General features: G+C 40.4%; 2 protein-coding genes across 4 annotated transcripts; both read right to left on the bottom strand.

The window, feature by feature from the left end:
* Positions 1 to 883: 883 nt before the first annotated feature.
* Positions 884 to 14,645, bottom strand: LOC115056298 (tyrosine-protein kinase CSK-like). Of its 2 annotated transcripts, none has more exons than XM_029522622.1 (14): positions 14,212 to 14,645; positions 9,375 to 9,466; positions 9,092 to 9,161; positions 8,876 to 8,989; positions 8,585 to 8,697; positions 5,315 to 5,534; positions 4,661 to 4,754; positions 4,469 to 4,534; positions 3,714 to 3,813; positions 3,522 to 3,612; positions 3,357 to 3,430; positions 2,549 to 2,744; positions 2,361 to 2,447; positions 884 to 1,949 (listed from the first exon to the last, which is right to left on the bottom strand). In XM_029522622.1, exons 3-14 carry the CDS (start codon positions 9,104 to 9,106, stop codon positions 1,764 to 1,766), a joined length of 1,356 nt encoding a protein of 451 aa, XP_029378482.1. In that variant the 5' UTR covers positions 9,107 to 9,161; positions 9,375 to 9,466; positions 14,212 to 14,645; the 3' UTR covers positions 884 to 1,763. The 2 variants fall into 2 exon arrangements, with proteins under 2 accessions (XP_029378482.1, XP_029378483.1); XM_029522623.1 differs by having other exon boundaries at positions 9,381 to 9,466.
* A 175-nt stretch (positions 14,646 to 14,820) lies between these two features.
* edc3 (enhancer of mRNA decapping 3 homolog (S. cerevisiae)) lies at positions 14,821 to 19,921 on the bottom strand. 2 transcript variants are annotated; one of them, XM_029522996.1, is made up of 7 exons: positions 19,780 to 19,921; positions 19,376 to 19,541; positions 19,041 to 19,267; positions 18,616 to 18,954; positions 18,363 to 18,516; positions 17,881 to 18,098; positions 14,821 to 17,737 (listed from the first exon to the last, which is right to left on the bottom strand). In XM_029522996.1, exons 2-7 carry the CDS (start codon positions 19,537 to 19,539, stop codon positions 17,403 to 17,405), a joined length of 1,437 nt encoding a protein of 478 aa, XP_029378856.1. In that variant the 5' UTR covers positions 19,540 to 19,541; positions 19,780 to 19,921; the 3' UTR covers positions 14,821 to 17,402. The 2 variants fall into 2 exon arrangements, with proteins under 2 accessions (XP_029378856.1, XP_029378857.1); XM_029522997.1 differs by lacking the exon at positions 19,780 to 19,921 and having other exon boundaries at positions 19,376 to 19,772.
* Between the last annotated feature and the right edge of the window lie 394 nt (positions 19,922 to 20,315).

Raw genomic sequence — 20,315 nt, 5'->3', positions numbered from 1 at the left:
TTTTCTCCGACTACTCTTCCATCTTCAACTTATTTCTTTTACAAACAGAACAACCTTTAAGGAAACGAAGTTTGACATAGCCACTAGCTCACCCACCTAAGTCAACAGTTTATTTGTTGAATATACCTACTATGACTTTGTTTTGTATTAGTGAAAATCTCAGGATAAAATGTTTGAGGTTTTTTTTTTATTATTATTATTATTACTGCATATTTACACAGTAAATTTCTCAAATGAACCTACACCAAAACATTCTATTGCACTGAAACTCTATTAATATCCCTATTTTGTAAGTCTCTTGGTTAAATGTGTCTGCCAAATAATTGTATGTAATGCAAATACAAATTGTCTGGTTTCTTTGCAAAATGTGCAAAACGCCATATTCCATACAATGAGTCATAAATGAAGTTTTCATATCCTCCAAGAGAGCCCAGAGCGCAGAAGACATACATGTTTCAAACGTGTGTCGTTATTGATGCATTAGTAAGCAGTATTTTGTGTTACTAGCCTATTTCTATTAACATTTTGTAATACTATTTTGTATTTTACTGATACTCACCAGGGTAGTTATCTGTACATTGTAAAATCCTTATTACCAAAATAACCAAATAGTTGTAACTCACACATATAAGAAGCAAAATTAAGTGGTGTAGATGTAGTAAAATAAAATAGAATAGAAGTAAAAAATAGAAACAGTCAAGTTGAGTACAACATGGTTCAAGGGCCATTTGGTATCATATGGCGTCCTATTACCCAGTATTTGGGGGAGTTTAAGCTACTACATACTACTACACAACATTAAATATGAATATACATTGACTGACAATGTTAATAAAAAAGGATATTAAAAATCGGAACACAACTTCAAAAATGAATTCTTTTTATTATTTAAAATGGTATCACATTATATTCATTGTTTTTCTCTCATTACATACAAAACCCAGATAATTTGGTTAAATCAAAGATTCAAAAGGTAAAACATTTTGAATTTCAGATGACAAATGCCTTAATGTGATGAATGGAAATGATGACTACCCGGCTGATCTGGATGGTGTTGTTGTATCAGTAGTTAAGGTGACATATGTCAAAACTTGTGCTTTTTAAATATATGGAAGGATCCAAAAACGGGCATACTGAAAAGTATATAACCAATAACAAATAAAGCTGCATAATTGTTTTAACTTAGTCCTTGTAACAAAATATTCAACATTCATCATTTCATGCAAAAAATGTGTACCTGGAATCTTTTGTAAAAAAAAAAAAAAAAAAAAAATACAGCAAGTCATGATGTAACCAAGTTGCATTTCTATTTTTGAAGCATGTTTCCTTTTTAAACTGATACCACAGATTCAGTCAGCTTAGTCAAATGATGTTAACAAGTTCACAGAATTAAATTATGCTGTCGATATGTCCACGGAGATCACTGGAAAGGACATAAAATATTAGAAAACGGACCATGGGACTGTGACAGTGAGGCAGCACCTGTTGATTTGGCAGCTTATCCTTCACTTTTGATAACAGAGTGCAGTATGACATACTAGGACAACTAAGCCAGTGACTGCAGTTTGGACAACCTGAGACACTAAGAAGCCGACATTATGACACTCAAATTTCAACAATTAAGGAAAAGTGTGTACTTGTTGTGAACTTAGCCAAATAATGCAGCCTGTGAGATCAACCTTTTGTCCATGTTGATGGTCTGAGTGGCCAAAATGACGGAAGAGGAAAGTCATTTTTTGTTTCCGATCTTGCTGTCAGATATTTCACAGTTTTTTTCCCATCCCTTGACTGATATGCTGTAGCCACTCCTTCAACATTTGAAAACTCGGGCGAGCAGCAGGATCCAGATTCCAGCACTGTTTCATGATGTTATACACCACTTCAGGACAGCCATCGGGACAGTCCATTTTGTATCCCTTCTCCACTCTGGGCACAACGTCTTTTAATGGCTTAAGAAAAGAGGAAAGTTTTTGGTACAAAGTCTTCCATTGACTGCAGAAATATAATTCAGTTCAACACGCTGGAATGTTTCACATAATTTGTCATAATTTCAGCTAACCACCATGACTAGATAGAAATGTTTTCAACCCACTTAAGAGCACAGAAGTTCTACAAGTTGGTTTTAAATACAAAATTGCAATTTTGCTCTTATAAATCTCACAGTAACTAGGGATTTAGTTTCACATTTTTATCTTATTAATGTAGATTTTCTACTACCTCGCTGGCTCATTAACATTTCAATAAAATTTCTTTCTTTGACACACAGCATATCAGAATATAGACTATAAATTACTGGCAGTCTCACTTAATTTCTCCATAGTATTTTTTTGTTTACTTCCCAAAAAAGTAAGGGTACTTACAATTCTTGGATAAGGCACTCGGCCAAAAGAGTAAATCTCCCAAAGCAAAATACCATAGCTCCAAACGTCTGATTTGGTGGAAAATTTCTGTCAGTCAGGGGAGAAACAGATGTCTAAGTTTTGTTTCGTTTTTTTAGGTGTGAGGCTGTGATCAGCATGGTGAGCAGTCCCTCTGTGTATCAGTGTACCTTTTCTCTCAGGGCCTCTGGCGATGTCCACTTGACCGGCAGCTTAGCAGTATCTTGGGTGGAGGAGGCCTCCTTCGTCAGACCAAAATCACTCACTTTAGCGATGTTGTCATCGGACACGAGAACATTTCGGGCTGCTAAGTCTCGGTGGACAAAGTTATTTGCCTCCAGGTATGCCATTGCTTCACAGACGTTGCTGTTCAGACAGAGAAAGAGAGTCGAAAACCCAAATGGTAGTTTACTTTTGAACACTTGATGCTGGCTTTGGGTATGTGCTGAATGTGGTTTCAACTAAATGGAACATTTTTCAAGCTAATTTCTCTTCAACTTGTTTACTGGGGTGCTGTGTACATTGGTTTATGTTGCATCATAGCCACCAACTGTTGATGTGTGTTATGGTCTGAAATTGGGACAGCTACACGTAAATGAATTTTACAAACACATTAGGCAAGAGTTTCCAACCTTAGTAAGATTTTCCTACAATCAAGAAACCATATTTGCATAATTAAGATATATTCTAAGTTATGATACGCAAAACAGTCAGTGTCTGCATGCTCAACCTGTTCAGTAAGCAACTCTTTTATACTTTTATTCAATAAAAATTCAAATCAAAATGTTTTGTGGTAATTTTGTTCTACATTCTGTTGCAGGATGTCCCAGTTGCCAGAGTAACATCTCACCTCTGTACATAAAACAAATGACCTCATCTGCAGTCTGTTCTTTGCTCCACAGTGCGCTTAGTGCTCAAAAACCACACAATGTCCCTTTAACATGGTATGAGCTTGTTGACAACAGCCAAAACACTTACAGTGCAAAATTAAGGAGAGCGTCTCCACCGAGTACTGTCCGACCTCTGGAACGTAAATAGTCAACCAAGCAGCCCTAAAAAAATAAAAAAAAATAAAGCAAACAATAGTGTCACACACTGACAGCAATGCTATGTCTCTATGTAGACAGATGATCAGATGCCCACCTTGGCCATGTACTCAGTAACTATAAAAAGAGTTCCATTTTCCTCTACAATCACTCCAAGCAGCTGTACCAGGTTATCGTGCCGTAGTTGCCTAAGGGAGGAGAAAAACAGTCATAAATGTCATTTGAGATTTAAAAATGTTTTTTGTTTTTTTTTTTAAAGCAAAAAGCCAAAATATTTAATAACCCTTACGTCATGACAGAGGCTTCTGCGATAAATGCCTGTGAAGTAGCATCATTTTTTATGCACTTCACCGCCACTTTAGTCCCTCTGTAGTCTCCCACCATGACATCTGGAACAATCACAAACAATGTTCTTACTACTGCTGGCACACAATCAGGAAACTGTATTTATCTGAACCTGAGCTGAAGAAAAGGTCCAAATGTGACACATCACATACGTACTGATGAAATGTTCACAGCAGGGTCAATGTTTATTCTGATGCAAAAACAATTGTTTTCTAACCAACAATTCTTATTTATAGCTATGAAGGCTGCATTAGACGCTCCAGCTTCCTCCACCTTCTCCTCTGAGAGGATCCCGAGGCTTTCCCATGCCATCTGAGACATGTAAGCCCTCCTGCGGTTCCTGGGTCTGCTCTGGTTTCTCCTCCCAGACGGGCAAGCCCAGGACATCTCCCGTGGGAAGCATCTTGACCAGATACCCAAACCACCTCAACTGGCTCCTGTCAATTTGGAGGAGCAGCTGCTCCACTTTAAGCCCGTCCTGCATGTTCACTTGTAGCTTGGCCTATCTCTAAGGCTGAGCCCGGCCACCTGATGGAGGAAGCTCATTTCGGCTGCTTGTATTTACAACCTTGTTCTTGCATTCCTGTGTGTGTATAATATCTATGTGACTTCTGCCACATATGAGCAATAAAACAACATAATTTGCATTACTTGGATAACTTGTGAAGAAAACTTTACCCTGGTTTAATGTGAACTTACCTCCAAACTCCCCTTTTCCAATAACCTGATGCAGTTTGAGGTCCTTCCTGTTCATTGACCAGCCACCTGTTGGTCATTATAGGAGAAAACAACATTCAGCTGAGACATGAGAGGCCTTTATTTGTTTCTCATTAACAGAACGGCTGCAGTATCACAGCCACATGAATTGCAAAACTGCAAACTGAATCTTACTCCTGGAAAATTCATCCTGAGCTGCCACCGTCCCCTCCTCCAACTTTGGCTTGATCAGTTTGGTGCACAGGCCATCTGCATCTTTGGTGTAGTGCTACATATAAACAATGGAATGATAGAAAAAAAAAATCTAATTAAATGGAAACAAAAGCAATTACAGGACTTTGTGGGTGCCTGAATGAGTGTCAGTTCTGGCCTTTTTACAATGAAAGCAAAAGATACACAAGTACTGCATTCAGTGGAAGTGTAAACTGCGGTTTACAATGACCAGTAGAGGGCTGTCAGGTTAAATGAGAAAAAACAGACGAGCCATCTGACATGGTTTCCACTTGATTAAGTCCCACTCAGCTGAAATTCATTTCCTTCCTGTAGACTTAATGAAGTTTCCAGCTGCATAAAATTGCTTCAAACAGGAAAAGGAGTCATTTGTAGTAAATGATTTCTTTTTGAGGTGAGAAGTCTTAACCTTAGCATACTGCTCACTCTTCCTCTTTGACACTTCCTGTTCATTATTTGTTCCAGGAACTGTATGTGGTCTATGAGGTAGCACAAAGACAAGGGAACTCTAAAACAGGAAAGTACACCACACATACAGTAGACTAACGCTCAATATAGCACCAGGGTGAAAAACAAAAGCCTTATTTTGTGTCTTACCTCAACCAACTGCATCAGGTTCTCAAAATACTCCTCTTCATCAATGGAGAGCTTGCCGTTGTGGTAGATGATGCGGTAGTGCTCCACCTTGCCCTCACAGCTCACACACAGGGTGTAGTCGCCAGGGAAGTTGGTGCTCTCTCGCACTAAGAACAGGCCTGTTTCAGGTGGGTGAAGCAGCTTCTCTGCTCTGTCCCGCGTTATCTTCCCATGAAACCATCTGCGAGCGGAAGAGACAGGTCAGTACACACACGAAGAAGACCAGCACAACTCAATCATCAAGATTCATCTTAATCCCAGTTGCGTAAATGAATATCAACAAAATATGCCGAAAATGTAGCACAGGAATCCTAAAAATGATCATTTCTGCAGATGTCCCTTTGTCTACAAGTCATTTGTTTGTTCATTTATATTGTTTTGCGTTTCCTTTTATTGTTGCCCCTTTTTTATGTTGTAATACATTTTGACTTATGTTGTAAAAGTACTTTATATGTCTTAAGTGTAATTATTATCCACATATATAATCTCTCTTTAAATGTTTGGAGCGTGCCTCACATGTGGAAACTGGGCCATTCTATTATCCATTATCTATGTTTTCTACTTATACTTGGGGGCTTTAGTATAAAATTTAAATGGTTTCTTCTTTTATAAAGTTTAATGATGTTTCTAATTTATTCTTAAAATAATCTTTAGCTGGAATTATTTTTGTACAATTATTCTTAGTCCTTTTTCTTTTTGTCCACTCATTGCTGATTTAAAAGTTAATTCAGTAAGTTGAAAGGAACTTGCCTTAATAAGCATTAATAATATTCTCCCACCTGCTTGTGTCTCTGTTAAGGAAGCTGTTGATTATTTGTTCTGTAGTACTTTTTCAGCATGTCCCTGTACATGCAAGTGGCCGCATTTCGCTTTGAACCAGTTGTTTCACTTGTTAATACTCAGGTGAAAATATACTTTTTCTTTCCCCACATCCACCTGGTTCAATGCCAGCTTTAATTGCCGACACTCACGGAATATACACTTTATTAATTAGCGTCTCGCTCCATGAGAAAGCTGCAGTGAAATATCACAGTGAGCTTTTTGCCTCACTGAAATTGAAGCAGCTTCCTGAATTGTAGAAAGAGGTTTGTAAGAGCTGTTTGCCATTTCACTTCTGTAGTTGTATTACAATATATACCTTTTATCATTTTGATCTGAGATTAGATACTGGTGATATTTACAATAATGAGAATAATGAAATATGAGAAGTCAGCTGGAAATCGTTAACTGATGGCTGAGCATTTTATTTCAGTGACTAGTAGAAAGATTTTTTTTTTCGCTCAGTTACGTGAGGCAAACGTCTACGAATATTAAACACATATTAACTGAAGATTTAGGGTAATTGCTAAGTGGATGAGAGGGCTTCTTCATTGCTATATTGTGTGTAAAATGTTGTGCATTTATGTTCTCTTGGTGTCACTGCCCCTTGAGTTGGTAGGTTTTCCTTCACAATGTCTTAAATGAGGTGAACTAAATATAGCCGATATAAAACATCTAAGCACACCTAATAAGAGAGAACATAAAGTGATTAAGACCGAGATAAACAATTTCAGACCATTTTCTACTTTTAATGTGACCTTTAAACATTAAAGTGCAATTGAAAAGCAAAGTGGATCTGTGTAGGAAGATAAATGAATACAAACATCACAATAACATGCCTGCATACGTGCACACACCCTTAAACCAATACTGTTGAAGTACATTTCTTTTGTTGTGTCTTTTTAGTTTAGAAGTCTATCAGCTTTCCAAACCGCTTTGACATTTAACCACTCTTGCTTGCAAAAATGCAGCAAATCTGCCACATTTCTGCACTCCTGTGCATAAGCTTCTTCAGGTCACCCCAATAGGATTCATGTCTGTGCTCTGAATCTGTTTATGGAGAGGCTGTCCCTTTTATACTTTAGGTCAGTATCTTACTGAGAGTTCATATGTTTCTTCATCTTCAGCCTCCTATCAGACATCTGATGCTTCTGGTGCTTGGAGCTGCGGTTTGACAAACTGGATGTACTTTTCATTGTAATGTACATTTACATTCCCGTGATTTGTCAGAAGCTTTTATGCAAAGTAACTTACAACTGGAGTTCAACAGTAAAGCTCCAGTGCAGTAGGAAACTGAGGTCTCAGCACAACGTAGTCGACGACATCTAGTCTATAAATGCTCGTTCAGCAGGCCTTGGATGTGTTTATTCGTTAGAAAAAGTTTCCGTATTGCGACTAGGAGCTTATGTCACATGTAGGGAATACATGACTAGCTAGAAATTCCTTTTGCTTTTGCTCTCGGCCTTGAGGCAGCCTCAATGACTCACTTTTCTCTTTTCATCAGTTTTGGATTGATGTCCTGTTCCTGGTCACTTTCCTGTTGGTGACTGTCTTCACAGTTTTCCACAGCAAAACTAATAACGAGAATTCTTTGTGTTTCTCTTTAAATGCTTTTCAAAAGCGACTGTAGCTTTTTCAGTAGGATGCTGCTAAGAAGATGAAGACTTACCACTAGAGCTCAACTTTTAACGTGAATCATTCACTTTAATAAATGACAAGTATATACTAACTATTATTAACTAGATATATATGAATTATAGTTTCATTTATCATGGGATTGAGTTTGAATGTGGCTGTGTTTATTCTATACACAGCTACATCTCCAATCATAAGATGGCATACACACTTGCACAACCAGTGAACGTCATATTTTATAAGTAATAATAGAGGTGGAGAAGATTAATCCTTCATCTTTCACAGTCATTTTGGCATTTGACGGGGGTAACTGTAGGACAGTCATTCACACACGTGTGTGCATGTACATGAAAACTCATCAAATTGAGGGAAAAATTTGATTTCTGAGATTACTTCAGTCTGAGATAGAAACCAAAACAACAGGAAACTGTGCCGAGTTCAAGCAAAGCTGAGATGGAAACAGACACAAGTGCACTGCAATTACAACACAGCCCAACCCAAATGTGACTCCATTCACATAACCAAGGCATCTATACCACGACAAATAGGCCATCTGCCTTCTGCAACCGCATAGCCTGAGGAAGAGGGTAAAGTGGAGCTATTTTAGCCATGGCTGGAGACTCAACACCACCAGCACTGATGTGGTGGGGTAGCCTTTCAGATATACCATAGCCAGAAAATGCACACACACACACAAAAACACACTAATTCTTTACGCTCAACTCAAAGGTTGTCTTGAGCATCAGGACCGAATAAGACAATCATCTGTGTACTCACGGCATAAGACTCAATTTGCCTCCAGATTTGACACCTTCCCTTTTTTGAACATAGTTGGCTGGGATTGTTCCCTCACGACCTGCAGCATTTTTAGCTTTGTACCAGTTTGGATCCTGAAACATAAAATGTCAGCAACGGCTAAAATGAGTAATACGTGTGATGGGTACGTAACAAAGCCCATAACTTATTTCATGTCTTCTCATGTTTAGAAAAAAGAACTGTCACACTGACATGTTTGAGAACTGAAAATAAAAAGTCTTTCTGGATGAAATGTAGCATATGAGCCTTTACCTTTGTGACGACAATGATAGTCAACACATCTCCTTTGTTAAAGGGCAGGTCCTGTTCTGATGTGCCTTTGAAGTTGTATCTGGCCACACACTCTGTGCCCTGCGGCCATGGAATCTATGGGAATGTGGGCAGATCCCTCATTAGCAAACAAATCACCTTTTTCTTTATCTACGTTCTAACACTCACCCCTGTATGCGCTCTAGAGGCCTGTCTTACCTGGACCTCTGTCATGATGAGGCCGTTTGATCCTCTCACAGGTGAGGTTTTCTAGCTGCTACCATTAGAGCTGGTTAACACACAGAAACAAACAGCACGGTGAAGAAAAAAACGGATGACTTCAAAATACGCCAAACCTGCATCAAGTGTATTCACTTCATTACAAAGAAATTCCAAGGAAGACAGCACATTTGGGGTTCTGCTCCGGAGAGACACATCATAATTGACAGCAAACAACTCAGCTCTTATCAGACCACTTTTTGTCTCAGTAAAAATAACTCACTCATACAGAAAGGAGAACTCAGATGTCTTCTTTTTTTAAGCCACACTTTCACAACTGTGGCTGAGTGTTTCCATGACGTGAGACGATAGAATCTGCATGAGAAAAATCAGTCTGAATTAGACAGATGAAACAATGACACATTAAAAAGACAGTAATAAATTATAGCCTAAACTTTGGAATAATATTCTACCTGCTGAATGAAACTTGGTCCGCTTTGTATTTTGATTTTCGTTTGGCAACTCTGTCCACCTAAAATGGACATACACTACCTCTGAGTGTCAATGACTGGGCCTTGCAGGAATCGTGATAGCTCTCCTCAACACTGGAATGCAAACTTGTGGTGAGATCTGACCAGGCCCAGGGGACTCATTCAGCCCAACTTTTCTTTACATCAATAAAGCAGCCACTGTAACGGTGACCTTAATCACCTGGGGCGTTTCCATAATGCATACACGACAAATGTGAGCAGAGGCGTTGTAATGATATGATGACCTATGGATAAAATAATGCTCAACACATCAACCCCCCTTTGTCCAGAACCCCACTTCCTCTCTTCCTGTATAAATTCCCATGGAGAGGTGGCAGAGGCTCAGTGGTCAGGGAAACTCCTGACTTTGATGGCTCGTTTGCTTTACACAAGGTCACATCCACTGACGTGACCATCACAATGAAGTCAGTTTCCTGAATGTGATATGTAGAATACTCATATATCAGAGTAGGCGTCTTCAGATTATACAAAGTAACAAACAAACAAACAAAACTGAACAATCTGCTGATAACAGCACATAAGCACATCTATCTTTGTTCTCTCACAAACATCATCTGTTAGGCATAACCTGCCTGTTCACAGACAGACGGAGGACTAAAAAGTCCCATAGGTCCTAAAGAGGACTGTGATTGCTCAGTATGATGGAGATGTTGTAGAGTCATCCCCTATGGAGCACTGCAGCTGTCTTTCTGCATCGAGGGACAAAACTATCTGGACGTGTTTCTCACGCCCATCGAGCCCCGCTACTCATCCCAGCCCATACTTTCTATGCTTCACTTCTCACACTGTGCAGAAGGTCACAATAACAAAAACAAGAATAAGAGTCTGCAGCCACACAGCAGAGGTTTCGTGAGGCTGTAACAGACATTGTAAAGGAAACCAAATTGTTAATCCAAAAATATTTTTGGCTTGTGGCACACTCGGAAAGAGTGACCTCTGATAACACTTTTAAAATGGCTAAAAGTAATAGGCATGTAAATCAATGTGCCCCTACTTGTTTAGTCTGTTAGCAATGGCAATGTCAGCCTGGCTACGTTGGATGACCCAGTACTTTGACACATCTGAACAACTATTGAATGGGTCGATCATGACATTTTGTGGAGATGTTCATGATGAATTTATGATCCCGGACCACAGTTGTGGCAAACACAATGAAATATGACTTGATTCATCTTTGTTTGAGTTGTATCTTGAAGAAAAAAAGTGACATTCACCATGGTCTGAAAGTAATAAAGCGAACAGAATTTCCAATTGCAAAAGAATATGTCTGGGCAAAGTCCTTGGTGAAGGAGCAGAGTGATCTCACCAAGTGAGGAATTGCTCAACGGGGGCCAAGACTGACACACGGCACTTTTAATTCATCTGTTTTGGGACAGTGAATGTATCTGAGCAGCAGGGCACCAGCAGCTGACTGAATGGGACAGAATTCAGTCTGTCATGGAGTCACATTGCCATTTCCATAGGGCTCTACGTGGAGCCCAAGCTTGCCCTTTTCAGGAAGCACACAAGGCCGTCTTTGTGTGTCAGCTGAGTTTCTGGGCTTCTAATGACCCCTGTCTCATTGAAACGTCCATCACCATCGCTCTGTCCAGTCAGTAATTTTAAGGGCAGCAATGCTTCATTTCTACAGCTCTGCAAATACCAATTGGCATCCATGATTTTCTCAGCAAGTGTGATAAACTTCCGCCGACTGCTAATGTTACGGCCATGCAAATTCCTCATCATACCTAGTGAGCTGTGTCATGCTCAACTTGGAAATAATACAGTGATTGCAAGCAGTAAATCATTACATCCGATTGAAAGATACTTTCTGCTGCAATCCATGCACAAATTACCAAAAAAGGAAGCCAGTAAGCTGAGTGGCAGACTGAAGCTGAATGGAGCCAGAAAAGAGTGCAAAACCTTTGAAGTCCCAACTTGGTACACAACCAATAAACCAAAGAACAGAGGTGTCACATCAGTCAAAACAGAGCCGAAGCAGAGTCGTTTGAGGTGAGATTTTGCATATTCTTGGCATCCTTCACAATCCTATTGTTCAAACCAGACCGGTTCATCAACATTTGGCTCTTACGCAAGTCTGTTGTAGTCTGAACTGTACAGTGGTAGCCTGACTGCACAAAGCAAGACAGGACAGGAATGTAAAATCTTCTTTGCTCTTGTTTAAATCTGCCACTCCCACATCTACCTGCAAAGAAACATGAGGGGAAAATGCTGTATATGTCAGGTTTGTCTAAAGCTGAAGACGTATGACGTGACGTGAGGAGGACCAGAGATGCCGTGCGAGGATTTGAAAAAATGTCACTTAGGCCACAGCAAGCCACTAATCTACATTTAAAGTTCTTTAGGAAAAACATGGTGATCGCATTTACCTGAGATTGTAGTTGTAGTTCGTATGTTGTTGCATATATAGATTAAATTTTACAAAATAGTCTTGTTCAGTAAAATTTCTTACTAAAAACTTTGATCTGTGGCCAGTCCTTTTAATATTAACTCCAGCTGTCAAAGATAATAATTTTGAGGGCACAAGCTATCCAATAGTTAAAAGGTAAAGAAAGTAATTCATTGGTGATTGGAGGAAGGGCCTAAAAAATTGATGCACACTTTTGATTTTCAGATTTATCTTATGAGGATCCGACAACTTATCTGTACATTGAGAACTTTCACCACAAATACGTCAACAGTATACCGTTGTATAAATAGTGAGCCATCTCGATTAACACTAAATTTAAGTCATTATTGATTATCTATCAGTCACGTGGCTCACTGTATTATGAAAAAAAAACAAACAAATTTTAAAGAAAGCACTACTTTTAATTAAGTATGATTTTGAATGCAGGACTTTGACCTGTGACTATAACCAGCACTAGTTTCCGCCACTGGATATCCTGTATTAGGAAGGTCACAATGAACATTATGTCTGTGTTTTTACAGCTCTGTATTCCCGAAGCCTCGGGATGCTCTGCAGCTGCTTTGATGCTGCTGCCCTGTTATCATCACGATTTTAGCAGCAGGGTGGCAGAACCAAGTGAAAAGTGAAGGATTTGGTGATATTTGTCCACATCCGCTTAGGCCTCCCTTCTTGCAGGCATGCAAGCAAAAACAGAGAGTGGTGGGAAAGCAGAAAAATACAGGAGACGGAAGGGACACACACAAAATGTTTACCCAGCTGGGCCTGAAGGCCTGCAGATGTTGTCCTCAGAGGAGGAAATCACCTCTGTCTTCAGGACAACAGCTGGATTCTGCTGCTGCAGCAGCAATGTTCACTGAAATAACTGTGGGATCGAAGAGAGGAAGTATGAAACTAACGGTAGGCCCTGCAGTACAACCCATCATTGTATCAGTCTAATGGTTGACAGTTTTGCCTATGCAGCTTGTGGCGTCATACAGATCGTGAAATTACACACTATTTATCATTACTAAAAACACTGCAAAACAAGGCTGGTCTCACAGTAACAGGAAGAGAAAAAAAAAAAAACAAAAAACGACTGTCTTTCAGGGGGGAGAATCCCCTCAACTTGAACAACCTCACTCTGTAGTTAAATTTGCATTTTAATCACATCCAAAGTTCAAATCGCACATTGAATGGATCAACATATTCGGTAATCAGTGATTTTACAAAGCAAATACTTCAAGAAAACACCATGCAAGGCAAAAATGCTACGCCTGAGTGGTGGACAAACACTTCCTTGCTGTGATGCATTGCACGCACTGCAGTGCAATGTTGCTCTGCTGAAGCAGCCATGCATGACACATCACTGGGTCGCAGCTCAGCTTTTCTGTGGTCTCATGAGCTCTCTTCATCTTGTTTCAGCAGCTTAATGAAGAAGAAGAATGAAGAAGAATCCCTGTTGGAGCAGGCTCTTGGGGGGGGCAGAGCCAGCCCGGTCTCAAGTCATTTTCACAGTTTCTGACGAATGAGGGGATTCCCGTTTAAACTGCAGAGGTCCACATTTCCTCTCAACGGCAAATAATGAGCATTTCTGTTTTTCTGTATGGCACTTTTGACAAAAGTTTACCAGAGGTTTGACAAATGGTTTTGTGAGACTAAATAAGGAAAGGCAGCATCATGTTGACAGCCACCAATCCTCTGAAAGTCACACATTTCCGCGGTTGCAGTCAGTGACACCTTCCAGTAATTGTGCAGGGCTGCAGGGCCTGACAGATGTGATGCGTGCTCAACATGTGTTAGTGCATGTTGGTACAGTATCATGACCATCGTCCATGCCGGTATCTCTGTCCTACAGAGCTGCATGATGCAGCTGCAGCACCACAGGAAGTGGTCTGAGTTTGAAGGAAGAAGACGCTCATTTGTCCACATATTATTATTATTATTACATTATTAGTATTCATTGCGTTTTACTTCCTAGGCCGAGTTCAGTACGTTGAGCTCCATCCGACTTATGGAGGTAAATATGAATGATCTAAAGTTCATCGGCCCTGAACATTTCTTTTTCACTCAGTTTTTAACTTAGCTGTGTGAAAGGAAACAGACAAAGTGACAGCTCTTCAATGTCTCCCGAGATTCAACAGTTTCGGCGGATCGCTCACATTTCAAAATAAATCTCTTACCTGTCTGCAGGAGAAAGTGAGGTTTGGGGCAATGACAGGAGATCCGGTTACAGCCCGTAGTCCTTTTTCAAACTCCCATTCAAGAAGCAAATAAATAACCGAGGTTGGTACCGACGCGCAAAACACATCCAGACCCGATGAGGAAGTGAAGTCTGTGTGAGGTCACCCAACTTCAGCAGTCCCGCACTAACTCAATGAAACCAGGCCGGACTGCTGTTGCGTCTCCTGTCAACATCATAACCAAGTTGGCTGAAATGAGGAAAAATAACTTTTCTGCTGACTTGGCCCCGCAGTCCACTGTCCCTCCGTGGGACAGGAGAGAATGGACACAAAAAAAATCAGAAGACTCAACCGCACAAAAACTGCGACGATGAACTAAGCCCGATTCAAATTTACTCCAGTCTCCCCTTCGTGCTCCGTCAGAAACATTCAGGTTTTTATTTTTTACATTTTTTTTTTTTTGCCCCACCTTGGTTTCACAGTGAGCATGCGCAGTAATGATCAACTCCTCTGGCTAAAAATAGTCGATCACTGAATCCACTTCAGTGAATCTGGTTTTGGCTTTTGAGCATCACTGAGGAAAGAGGAAAAACTACCACACACAGCGGGGAGCATTGTTTATTTATTTATTCATTTGAAATCTGTATGTTTGACTACAGACAACTGGAGAGTATTTCTGCACAAACACTTTGACAGTGAACTTCGATCCAAAAAGGAATCCGTTTTTCTGTCTAGACAAAAACTCCCACTGGCTCTTAAATGCGGCTTTGCTGAACTGCAAAACGGACCTCGTAGGGACTGAACGTCCTCTGCAGGTCACACCATTAGAAACCTGTGAACCCAATAAATCTCAGGGAGGTGTGGGGGACAGGCCGTTTAGCCACTGACAACCTTACTTGGGTGATTTCCTGTTTAAAAGGTCTCTAACTGTGAGCTTCTGACATGTTCAGAAATTACAACACTCATGAAGGAAATAGCGTTAAGTACAACAAGCTGCCATCAGAGCACAATAAGGAAGAGCCACCTCAGAACGTGGCTTCATGGCCCTCTGGAGGCCAAAGAGCAGCAGGGCTCAACTTCACATTCAGGCTGATGTTTCCAAGCCAGACTTGTCTCGACAGATGTGACACAACTCATCAGGCCGGAGGAATGTTGGAGAAAGGACTAAACATTTGTGCATGGCAGTCATGTTCAAGGAATCAACTCGCAAAGGCCTGCGCAGGCTCGAGTGCACAGAGACGGCACCCCAAATGTCACACACATTTTTGATCCGCCTGAGATATAATCCACATCTACCACTACAGGCTTCAGAGTACTGGGTTTGTAACATTCTTCAAGGACGTGCATAATGTCTGAAATCAACTTTTACCAGACTACACTGAGTACACTCAGTGACAAAGTTTCCCAACAGAATTAAGCATAGGCCAATGTCTACAGGGTGGACGTCCAATAACGATCTAGTAACACAATTCGCCCCACTTGGGACACAAATTGAATATAAAATTGGTGGGATCTTGCTGAAGAACCAGAAAAAAAGTTTGACTTACTGTCAAAAAGATCAGATCCTTGGATACCTCTGATCCATTTGTCAAGGCTTTTAAAAGCAGCACATAACAAGCAGCTCTTTTCTTAAATTGAGTATTTCACAGTCTATGCTTTAGTTTCAGGGTCCAAACGAGCAGTAATCATCACATAAACAGGCATACCCCAGGCCAGACTGACACAACAAAACTACTTCCTTGACTATTTTCTGCCACAAAAACCTTGTGTAATTGGTACGTAGTAGATACTCAGTGCTGGAAGATAATTCACACCCGAAAAAAAAAAAAAAAAAAAAAAGCCAGATAATGCTTTCAGAAATTGTCAGCCAACTTTTAAATAAAAGAACTGACGCGCTGCCTTTTGAGGTTGAAATTCAAGCGGTCATGTAGTTGAGACTTAAAGACTGTACCAGTGGTTTCAAGTTCATTCATCACAAATCATTTGACCTTAACATCACAACTAACCATCTGCAAACCACACTAATTTGTTTTTGTCAATTTAGATAGTTTGTCTGCTGCTCCGGTGATGTCTTTGCTTCTATTCTATTTCTGCATGATAAGATTTTTTTAGCATCTGTCAAGTCGACATTAATTCTTTTTAGTGTAATGTAATACAACGGCAATGCTATACTACAATAACGACACACTCACACGGACTAACAGGAAACCTCATGTTCACTGTGGAGGATTACTGAAAGAGTTTTAGAGTCTTCATTTATATGGGCTACAGTAATGAATGGAAACCAATACCTACATATAGACTGAAAAACACATTTAAAAAAGGTGGCATCAAAAATGACAAGTTGAAATATTAAATATACATGATTTGTAGCAAATGGCCTTAAAACATTTAAATATACTGGTATGGTCTCTTATCTGTTTTTCCAAAAGCTCTCCACCAAATAATTACTCAATGGGACGATCACTTGAAGTCTTGTCACATTGTACCACAGCCTAATTTATCTTGAACAGCTGAACTTTCAACTCTCCTCAGTAGCTGCCCGTTTCAACACTGGTTTTTGTTCGACAACACGCCATAACTAAATGACAAACAGTCCACATTTGCTATGATTCAGTTTGTTCTTATAAAATGTGTAATAACAAACTGAGCATAGGAACGTATGGAAAACTGTAGGTAGGGCCATTCGTAAGCTGATGCATACTGGATTTCTGTGGTCTTGTCCAGATTAATGGAATAACATTGTATTTGCGTGTGTTCTATGGATCTATGTCTATTCAAAATATGGCACTGGAATGACATTGGATTACAGTAACATCGAGCACTTTTCCCCTTTAGGCCATAGATTGTCCTATTAATGAACATTGTATCTTCAAAATGAATTGTTTCTAACACGTAAATATAATGTTATCTAAGTAATTGCTGACGCCTTTAACTTTTCTGACATCCATTTTTCAAAAAAGGATTTGAAAGCCTTTTCTTCCTCCATCCATATGCATTGTCTTCCTTGTAGAACTAATAGACCCAACAGCGGTCCTTCACTGACAGGGTGAAGTCCATTTCCCACACTGATCAGTTAGAAACTTAAGGGATGAACTGAAAAACAACTGACGCTGTATAATATAAGGCACCCAAACCCAAACGGTCAAGGATGGTGAATGATCCAAGTGGTCATGTTGATCAATAACTCCTTAAGCAGAGTGCAGAGGGATGACAAACTTGCAGCCGAAAGGAGAATGGTACTTGATTCCAACTTCCTGAAACACCTGGCGAGGAACACCTATGTCACACAGGTAAACTCTGCCGGCTCCCTCAGCCAGGGGGAGAGGGAGGCAAAGTGAGAGGGACCACTTGGCCTCAACTGCTTGACCCTGTCCACTAACAGGAGGGTCTAAGCTGAGCACTGGCGCTCGGTTCTGGTTGGCCCAGTCTGCAGCAGCTCGGTACCAAGGCTGATCCATCAGGAATGTGTTCTCATGGCAGTCCAGGCAGTTAATGATTAGGTCCACTGGTGTGTCTGGAAGATCTACAGAGCCAGAAACCCAAAAAATGTAAAATAAAAACCTCTAGTTATCATTTAGTCAGCTGTATTGCAGAAAAGTTTAAACAAATTTCACTTCTGCTTCAAAAACAGCAAGTCAAAATAAATTGAAAGTAAAAAATGCCCACCTTTGATACTTGACACCTGTTTGCCACCAGTTTTGTTGAAAAGCGTGAGCTCACTGGTGACAGAATCAAGCATCTTGACAAAATTTGGCAGAAACAAGATGACTTCCACCTCATGATTGGCCAGGTGACGACCACAGCTGATGCCCTGAGCCCCCTGGACATGGGGGCCACACAGGAGTGCCACCGTGGGACGCTGGTGCAAGTTTTTGGGAGTGAATCTGGAATAAACATAATAAAGTAATAATGAGTGAAAACTTGCACATGTTTGAAAAGTACATACCTATACAAATACATACAAACAATATCATCATAGATAAAAAACTAATTTCATCCTAGTTATTTCTGACAGTCTATTTAATACTATTTTATTTTTCCATTCATCATTGAGCATTGGATCACACTAAATAAACAACATATATAACATAATGATGGACACCTGTAGCTTTGTTTGTATATTTGATGTGTGTCCCCATCATTCTTACCGGTTAGGACCACCCAGCAATGTAAGTGCCATCTGACTCGCACACACACCAGTCATTTCAAGTCTTCGCTCCAAAGAGAGACCATGACGCTCAGCGACTGTCAACAGACGCTTGTGTAGTTCATAGGATATACTGGGCACAAAAAGCCCAGCGTCTGTATGAAATGACAAAAAAAAAAAAAAAAAAAAAAGTATGTAACCTTTGGTCATTTGAGTTAACCAGTGTTTGTTTAGTCATCGTGGGGAACACTTACCAGTGCAGTATTCTTTGGCCCCAGGCTGTGGTACAGTAATCTGCCTGTAGACAATAGGTTTGGCTTCAAGAATGTTCTCATCGTGACGGTAACGTGAAGGTGTCTGTTCTTGTGGCGTACCACGTGACCTTGCACCGTTTCGGCGCTCCGATATGTCAATCTCTGAGAAAACTGCTGCTTTGTCAAAAAGAGCCAAGTTTCCTTCAAAATCAAAGTCCGTGTCGAGGCCGTCATCAACACCATCCCCAAAACACTCATCATCTCTGTGCTTCATCTGACCATTCTTCACCCCATTCTTTTTTGGTGTCACTTGGTTTGCCCCCCGACTGCTGGATGACCCTGATGGGACAGTGAGTATAAAGTTAATCTCTAGAAATCCATGATGCTACAATATTATCATTTGGGCTGCACGAAATTTCACTTACAGGAGTTGTGCCTTCTGCGAAAGCCTTTCGGCTGCCCAGGAACATCCAGGTGACGGTCTCCGTAGCTTTTAGAGCAGTGCTGAGGAGAGTTCAGCTTCTCCACAGACCTAGGGTCACCCTTTGGGACAGCGACGGGGGCACTGTTTACCTTAGTAGACACAGAAGAGCTGTTCCTTGAACTGCTATTCCTGATATCTAAAATTTTTAGTTCCTTTATGTCAATGGCGCTGTACGGAAAAAAAATATATTAATAGAGAAATTGAAATTTGTGCAATTGTGAATTAAATCAATATGCAAAAAAAATTAATAAAAAGAGACAGTGGTAGACACCTTACCTGAATGTGACCTCTGGAACAGGACACTTGACGCCATTATGGAAAGGCTGCCTTAAGGAGATGGTCTGGCTGGACTGGTCCACTGATGTTACTTCTCCTTGATAGACTCCAAGCGTTGGCCCGCAGTTAATAGACACCAAACTACCCAACCAGTCCGCAGCCATGTCTGCGCAACGTTAATAAACACAACATTAAATCTGAGAGTACTTCACACGGCAGACTGATAGCAACCATAACTTCTCCGTTAAGTCTACAGGATAACTTCCAGGCAGCAGAAACAACAGAAACGCTCGACGGTGCAGAGCAGACTGTGCTGAGCGCCCAGTGTTAGCATGGGCCTGTGATCGGCTAACCCAGGAGCAAACACCACTTTCCATTCCAAACACCGAGTTAAAGGGCTTTACCTTTTCAGTACTGATGTAAATCAAACTCTCGAACCCCACAAATGAATAGAGTGCAATACTAAGTGCTGGAAGGATATTTGCTTTGATAAACTGCTAGCTTCTTAGATCCTTAAATGGCTAAAACCTTCCGCTGCCCGCGACCGTATTACCACTTCCTCTTTCCGGGAGACTGCATATTTCAAAATAAGGGCTTAGAATTGATTTATTGTGAACACTGATTTTTTTTTTTCCAAATTTATTTAAAATGAGCAAAAACTGTCAAGTGCACTCCCATTTGTGTTCGACTATAAAGATTGAGTCATGTGAGTCATATGAGCTTTAGCTGGGATGTGCATCATCCCATCCATCCTTGAAAGTTACAGCAGTGCTCCACAATAATGATGTGTCTTGCCCATGCAGAGAAACAACTTTAGACTTAGTCAGTAGCATGCAATATTTCACACTGATCTGTAGATTATTAGTCATCTTACAGCCATGATACAATCAGACAACTCCTCGCATGTCTGCCTCAACCTTGGAGGTAAAATAAAATGTGT

This window comes from Echeneis naucrates, chromosome 16 (assembly GCF_900963305.1).
Source record: "Echeneis naucrates chromosome 16, fEcheNa1.1, whole genome shotgun sequence".
In the NCBI taxonomy this organism is placed as follows: Eukaryota; Metazoa; Chordata; class Actinopteri; order Carangiformes; family Echeneidae; genus Echeneis; species Echeneis naucrates.
The sequence above is the reverse complement of the archived record's forward strand: the minus strand, read 5'-3'. Positions and strand labels throughout refer to the sequence as shown.